This window comes from Orycteropus afer, unplaced genomic scaffold (assembly GCF_000298275.1).
Source record: "Orycteropus afer afer isolate SDZICR_OR568_19922 unplaced genomic scaffold, OryAfe1.0 scaffold00061, whole genome shotgun sequence".
Lineage (NCBI taxonomy): Eukaryota > Metazoa > Chordata > Mammalia > Tubulidentata > Orycteropodidae > Orycteropus > Orycteropus afer.
Window position 1 is genome coordinate 3,539,477 of NW_006921648.1, and position 7,890 is coordinate 3,547,366.

At 56.0% G+C, this 7,890-nt stretch overlaps 1 protein-coding gene across 1 annotated transcript in view; it reads left to right on the forward strand.

The window, feature by feature from the left end:
* CUNH16orf96 (chromosome unknown C16orf96 homolog) overlaps window positions 1-7,890 on the forward strand; it is a 44,057-nt gene that overhangs the window by 30,339 nt on the left and 5,828 nt on the right. Inside the window, exons 10-14 of the mRNA XM_007939712.1 lie at window positions 2,190-2,308; window positions 3,049-3,111; window positions 4,715-4,807; window positions 6,446-6,626; window positions 6,795-6,897. Coding sequence (XP_007937903.1) covers window positions 2,190-2,308; window positions 3,049-3,111; window positions 4,715-4,807; window positions 6,446-6,626; window positions 6,795-6,897 — 559 coding nt within the window. The remainder of the gene's footprint in view (window positions 1-2,189; window positions 2,309-3,048; window positions 3,112-4,714; window positions 4,808-6,445; window positions 6,627-6,794; window positions 6,898-7,890) is intronic.

Sequence of the window (7,890 nt, forward strand, 5' to 3'; positions counted from 1 at the left end):
GGAGGAGGTAACTATGGGGAGGAAGTGGGAGGGGAGCTGCTGCATTGTAAATTTTGGTCAATGACATGAGACAAAGTATATGGGAACTGCTGTATGAAAAGTGAATTTACTCTGTAAATCTTCACCCAAATGCTAAAAAAAAAAAAGATGGTGGTGGTGGTGGTGGTGTTATGTGCCATCTAGTTGGACCCAACTTTTAGTGACCCCTCCTTGAGTTTCCGAAGCAGTATCACTATGGAAGTAGATTGCCCATCTTCCTTCCGAGGTCAAGATGGTGACAGCAGTGTATTAAAACAAGCAGGATCTGTCTGAGGGTGGGGCCCTGTATAAATTGCACAGGTCTCACTGTAAAGCCAGCCCCACACCAATGGGAGAGGAGCGGAGACAGCACTTCACCACAAGTGCCTGCAGACCAACCTCTTTCACTAGGATCGGTTAAGGCAACCCACAAAAGAAAATCCCTGATTGGCCTGAGACAGTTACATTGGAATCTCTGTGAATCTCCATCAGCTCTTGGAGAGATTCGAGGAGGGTTGGCACAGTGCTTGGCACATACAGCCCCCTACCCGTAAATACGGGTTGAGTGTGTGAATGTCAGGTACATGGGGACCATTGGGAGAAGTGTTTCTTGGGCCTTGGGACCTGGAATGAGCACTAAAGTGGGTTTTGTCTTTTGCAGACAGTGACCAGTGGTGTCTCTTTGCCTTGGCCACTGGGAAGCTCACTGTACCCTCCCTCTAGCAACCAGGCACAGCATGGACTGGGGGTATATTTGTCTCCCGTAGCTGTGGTAAACAAAGTGCCACAGACCGTGTGGTTTAAAACAACAGAAATGTATTCTGTCTCAGTTCCAGAGGCTGGAAGTCCAAAATCGAGGTTGAATGAGAAATCATCCTCTGAATGAGAAGCGTTCATGCTGCTTCCTCATTGTTGATGGTTCCTAGAAAACCTTCTCATTTCTCGACTTGTAGACAAAACACAAAAGTTGCCATGCAGTTGATTCTGACTCATGGCAACCCCCGCGTGTGTCAGAGTGTAACTGCTCCATGGATTTTCAGTGGCTGAAGTTTTGGAATTAGACCCCCAGTGCTTTCTCCTCAGGTGCCTCTGGGTAGGCTTGCACCAGTCAGCAGCTGAGGGTGTTAGCCTTTTGCACCCCAGGGACTGCAAACTTGGAGCTCCCATCTCTGCCTCCGTCTTCCCACGACCGTCCTCCGCCTGGGTCTGTGTCTCTTCTCTTTCCTGAGGACACCACTTAAGCTGGATTAGGACCCCCCACACTCCAGTGTGACCTCATGGTAACTGATAACATCTTCAAAGACCCTTGTTTCCAAAGAAGGTCACAGTCACAGCTCCTGGGAGCCAGGACCTCAGCACATCTCTTTTGGGGACACAATTCAACTTACAGTAAAGAGCACACACCTGAAACCAAGCTTTATCATCTTCCTTTTCCTCAGCCACCTCTCTTTGTTGTTGTTATTTTAAAATCCTACCATAAGGCCAATGAGCCTTGGTGGCATAGTGGTTAAGAGCTTGACTGCTAATCGGAAGGTCAGTGGTTCAAACCCACCAGCTGCTCCGCAGGAGAAAGATACCTCAGTCTGATTCTGTAAGGACCACAGCCTTGGAAACCCTCTGGGACAGTTCTACTCTGTCCTGTGAGTCACCATGAGTCAGAATTGACTTGATGGCAATGAGTTGATTATGAAGACCGGCAGTCTGCTTCCCCAAGGTCCCAGCTTTGAAAACCCTATGGGTCACAATGCCACCCTGAGCATACGGGGCTACCTTGCGTCAGAATTAACTTGATGGCTTAAAGCAGACCCTGTGTTATCGTGGTTCACTTTATTGAGCTTCGTAGATAGTAAACTTTTGAGAGATGGAAGGTGTGTGACAGCCGTCCATCAAGCAAGTCTCTCGGTGCCATTCTTCCAACCGTGTGTGCTCCCTTCTTGCCCCTGTGTGCCATTCTGATCATTCTCATGCTATTTCAAACTTCTCCACCACGTGCTTGACTGGACTACAGTATCATGGCAACGTCACTTGGGGAAGCCAGCTTCTGTGGGACTCACTTGATTGCAGCATTCGTTGGATTCCATGTAACTTTTCAGGAGGCTGCAGATCCTTTCCTGCAACAATTAACTGATCAGTTAACTAACTGAACTCTCTCCTTGTTTTGACCGCCCCAGCTGGTCCACAGCGACCTGGACACTCTGAAGAAAGAAGTGGAAGGGGTCTGGAAAGCCGTCAGGAAGCTGCTGATCGAGGGTCTGCGATTCGACCCGGACAGTGCTGCTGGTTTCAGGAAGTGAGTGCACAAGGCGCGCCGCCTGCGACCCTCGACCCTCGCTCTAGGGAAACAAGAGGGCTGGGGGGGGCGGTTCTGGGAAGAAGCATTCCAGTCCTGGGGAACACTGGGGTGGGGGGGCTGGGAGGAGGCCACCCACAGGGAGCACTGGGCACCCCTAGGGGTGGTGGCTCTGGTCTTTGCTGATAAGGGGCTCCAGGAAGATGTCAGCTCCAAAGCCTTTTGCCACAGATGAGGGAACGGAGGCCCCAAGGGGAAGGGGTCTTGGGAGGCCACATAGGCGGTCTGGGTGGATCAGGGACTGGAGCCAGGAGCCCTGACTCCCACCTCGACAGTGCCTCATGCAAAGGGACCTGATGTTCCTGGGGAGGGCGAGGGGCTCCTGTCCTCGGCTCCCCTCCTATGTTCCCCCAAATGGCCCCCTCCCCCGCCCCATGATTGGCAGTCTTTCCAGAAGGCCCAGTTTTAAAGCTCATCCACTGCGTTTGGGGCAAGGGGATCAACCACACTTCTGTGGTCCCCTTCTCTGCACCAAGTGGAGAGTTGGCAGGCCCCGCGGAGCTGAGCTGTGCGGGGGGAGGGGGGAAGGGAGGGGGCGTGAAGGCGGGGGTCCTGGCCCAGAGGAACAGACAAACCTGCAGACCTCTCCTCCTCCCCCCAGCGCTGCCAGGGCCGGGCCTCGCACGCACGGGCTGGGCGGGGAATGGGCGCCCCAGCTGAGGGAGCCGGGTCTCTTGCAGGAAGCTGTTTGAGCGCGTGAAATGCATCTCCTGTGATCGCCAGGTGGAGATGACGACCAGCCCGTGAGTACCGCCCAAGTCGTCCCCCAGGGGGCGCGCGAGGGTCCTGTTCTCCGGGTCCACGCCTGGCCGCCTAGGTAGCCCGCCAGGGGGCGCGCACGCCAGCCCGCGCCCCTTGCTCTGCGGCTCTTACCCGGATCTATAACCAGCACGTACATACACATCCAAACACCTCCGCCATTCCGCGTGCATCATTTCATTCATTCGTCCCTGAACGAGGCTCTGGGCCGAGGGCTGCGACAGGACGTTGATTCCTTTCAGCACCAACCCTCTCTGGTGCCCGCGGTGGGCAGGGCTGGACCAACTCCAGGAGAAAAGGGGGCTCGTGATCATTGCGAGGAGGAGGGGAGGCCTCACACTGGCCCTTGTGCTTTCGTGGGTTTTGAGGACCAGGTGACCCCGGAAACTAGCCGCCACGTCACTTACTGTGCACGGAGGGCCTTTGGTGTTACAGCGGAACTCCTCCTTCAGACCCTGCATGTCTAGTTTCCACCTGGTTCATAACAGACAACAATCGGAAGCAACCCAAGTGCAGAAATAGAGGACCGGTGATTGCGTTATGGGTCATTGGACCGTCCAGTCCGACGGTCCGCGAGGAGGGAAGTGGCCCAGGCGCCAGCCTCGTGCCACGTGCAGCTACTGGCTGGTGCGGCTGGGAGCAGAGCTTTAAATTGCAGCGACTTTGTTGACGTCCATGGGAATTTAAATAGTAAAGGGTGGCAAGTGGCGACAGTCTAGGATAGTGTGGCTGTGGGAGAATTTCTAGTGAATGACCTGGGAAAATGCCTGTAATAAGTTTTAAAAAAGTTAAGTTTCAAGGTAGTCTATGTATTATGACCCCATTTTTTATTTAAAAAGAAAAAATCACATAATCTGAAAAAACACTGGAAGGACAGCTATCAAAATACGGGCCCAGCAATTATAATGCTTCATTAATTTCTTTGAGCATCTCCATGTTTTCAAGAATTTTGACAGTCAATACGTATGGCTTCAAAACGGTGCTGTGTCTTAACAGACGCACAGGAAAGGCCACGCGTGTTCATTGTGGGGCTCGACGAAGCTTCATACATATGTGCACCCGGGACCACCGTTCAGACCACGATGGAGCACAGACCTGGCCCCAGAAGACTAATTTATTTTTTTAATTGAGATTTTTAAAATTACATAACATAAAATACCCATTTTCCACTGAGCAGTCCAGTGGCATTTAGTATCCCTACGATGTCGTGTGACTGTCACCTCTACCCAGCCCCTAAATATTTTCATCACCGTACTCGGGAAGCCATCACTCCCCACTCTCTGTCCCCCACAGCCCCTGGCCCCACCAGCCTGCTTTCTGACTCCGTGGATTCACTTCTGGGGTCTGACTTTTGTATCAGCTTCCTAGGATTGCCATAACAAAGTCCCACAAACCGGGGACCTTATAAGAACAGAAATTCACGGCCTCACAGTTCTGGAGGCGGGGCTCTGCGGGAAGGGGCGGGTCGGCAGCGGGCACCTCCTCCCAGCTGCTGGGAAGGCTTCCTGAAAGGGGAAGGGGCGGCTCGCGCCCTCTGCTGGCCACACGCGGCTCCGACTTAGCTGTCGCCACCTTGTCCCCCAACAGGCACCTTATCACCATCCGTAAGGCCCACCTGCTGTCGCAGCTGCGGCCTGCCAGCGCCAACAGCTATGAGTACCTGCAGCGGCAACAGATGAGGTGAGCCGGCCGCAGGTGGGGGCTGCCTCCCCGGGGCCACTCGAGCCTGGGAGCCTGTGCCCACAGGGATCTCCTGCAACCCCGGGAAACAAAGATTGTCCCGGGGCATGGCCAGCCGTCTGCGAGGGCCAGTGGACATTCTGGAAGGTGACACGGGCAGCAGACAGACGAGTTGACTGTGGAGAAGAGAAACTTGACCTATTCATTGGGCATATCTATAGGTGTTTTCAAGGTGCTCTGGTGGTGTAGTGGGAAGGCATTTGACTGCTAACCAGAAGGCTGGTGGTTTGAATCCACCAGCTGCCCCCTGGAAGAAAGATGAGGCAGTCTGCTTCCATAGAGATTTACGGTTTTGGAAACCCAATGGGGGTCCCTTATGAGTCAGAATCAACTCAATGGCAGTGAGTTTGGATCTTTTTTATAGGTATTTTCAAGGACCCCTGGTAGCACAGTGGTTAAGTGCTCGGCTGCTCACTGAAAAGTCAGCACTTCAAACCTATAAGCTAAGGCGGTCTGCTTCCATGAAGATGACAGCCCTGGAGACCCTGTGGGGCAGTTCCACTCTGTCCTCTAGGGGCGCTGTGAGTCAGAATGGACTCCAGGCAGTGGGTGTGGTTTGGGCTTTGCTTCCATGAAGATGACAGCCCTGGAAACCCTGTGGGGCAGTTCCCTGCCCTCTAGGGCTGCCACGAGTCAGAATTGACTTGATGGCAAGGTGTTCATTTTGATGCATAGGTGTTTCCAGTAGCCCTTTGGTAGCGCAATGGCTAAATGCCCAACTATTAACCAGAGGTTGGTGGTTCAAACTCACCCAGGGGTGTCTCCAAAGAAAGGTCTGGTGACCTGCTCCAGGCAGGTCCCAGCCTCGGACACTGTGGAGCTCGGTTGGCCTCCGACAGACATCAGGTGCTGCACTGGTGTCACCTCAGAAGCACCTGGTTAACTGGTTACAGTGCCTTCCTGGGACAGCGTCTCATTTGCTATCACAGTCCCCAGCGAGCTGGGCTTAGGTGCCCATGTCAGCTTGGAGGGAATGAGAAATGATTCTTGAGCCCTTACTGTGGCCCAGCTTTGACATTGACCCCATAGAGGTGGTTCTGTTATTATCCTCATTTCGCAGTTGAAGAAACTGAGTGAGGCTCAGAGAAATCAAGGTCCCTGCCCAGGTCCCTGCTAGTACAGAGCTGGCATCCAAACTGCCCGTTTCTGTCACACCCAGCTGGCTCTAGGCCGTGTAGCCCGGAGTCTCGATTCAGCCCCACTTTCCAGCCTCAAGGTTCAGGGCTTCTCCCCAGCCCCAGCCCCGTGGCTGTGTTGGCCAGCTGGAGGCTTAACAACTAGAACAGAACCGTCCCCATGCAAAGGGATGGTTTAAGTTCTGTGCAGAACGTTCCCACCATCCCCGCCTGGTCCTCTGGAAGCCAAGAGCCTGTATTTGGCAGCTGGAACTGGGCTCCGAGGGGCGTCAGGGGCCCACAGGATCACGTGTCCCAGTTTCATACCTCTGCCCCAACTCTGTCTGCACCCACACACTGGGCCCCAGGCTTCCTCCGCCGGACCCCCCGAACCTCAGGCCATCCGGAAGCTTCTGTGGGATGAGGGGGTTCTGGCAGCGTCTGACTGCACCGCCCTGTGCAGGGACGAGCAGTACCTGCAGCAACTACGGGGCCTGGGCGGCCCCGAGGGGAGCCTGGACGCCCTGGGCTCCCAGCAGGAGTGGGGCGACGGCCCTCGGAACAGCGGCGACCTTCGGCTCAAGTCCTATGGCCTGTCAACACTCTACCCCTACGGGGATCCCCAGCTACTTGACTACGACACTGTGAGTCGGTGCGGGTGCGGCTCGGGCGGGGGCGGGGCTCCAGGGACCAGGGCGGGGCTCTGGGGAGTGGGGGCGGGGCTCCGGGGAGTGGGGGCGGGGCTAGGGCGGGGCTCCGGGGACTGGGGTCTCTGGCACCAAAGACTAGAGAGGTCCGGTGGCTCTCTGCAGGCAGAGGTGGACATTCTGGGAGTGGACGGGATTTTGTACAAGGGTCGCATGAGCAATGTGAAGGAGGTGCAGCCCGCCATCCCCGCGGACAAGGAGCTCCCAGGTGAGGGCCGCACGGGATGCGGGCCACTGGGCAGCTGCACCAGGTGCTGCCCCAGACTGGGAGCCCGCCTGTGCTCCGGGGTTTCTACACATGGTGGGGTGGGGCAGAGCGGAAGCAGATAACCAGGCTGGGAAGATGGATTGTTGCAGACAGATGAAGGGCTGACTTGAATGGCAGGCCTCGGGGGCAGGGGCCTGCGACGGAATGCTGTCCCAGGGCAGGGACTGGGGACAGAGTGCTGGGCTGCCCTGTGCGGAGGGGATGGAAGGTAGCTGGGTGATGAGCAGGGAGGGAGGAGAAGGGTCCAGGTGGAGGGAAGAGCAGTGCAAAGGCCCTGTGGGGGGAGGCAGCAGGCATGGTTAGGCGCTCAGGTCGGGGGCTGGCTGGAGTGCCGAGATTGGGCTGGGGAGGGGAGGCAGAGACTGGACCGGCAGGAGCCTGGAGGTATTTATTGCAGGCCACTGGCCGTGACCAAACATCACGGACAGGATTAGGCCCTGGGGGACCCGGCACCTGCACATCCGTAACTCGACCCTGTTCACCTAACTTTGGCCAGAGACCCAGGGTCTGAGTTTGAGCCCTGGTTGGGGTATAGAAAAGGAAGTCTTCCCTGCTTGCCCCTTTAGGGTTTTCCTGGGCGGGAGACGCACACTGACCCTCAGGTGGGCCAGGGTGGCCAGAGGGTCAGACCTGCCCCCTTGTAATTCTCCCTCTCCCGCCCATCCTTGCCCCGGGACTAAGCAATGGATGCATGAGAAAAGGAAACGGAAAGGACTCTACCTCAGGGTGTGTGCTGGAGGGAGGGGCTCATCCCATTGGTTGTGCTGGTAGGAGGGGCTCTATCCCATTGGATATGCTGGGAGGAGGGGCTCTACCTCATTGGGTGTGCTGGGGGTGAGGCTCTACCTCAGTGGGTGTGCTGGAGGGAGGGGCTCTGCCTCATTGGGTGTGCGGGGGTGGGGCTCTGCCTCATTGGGTGTGCTGGGAGGAGGG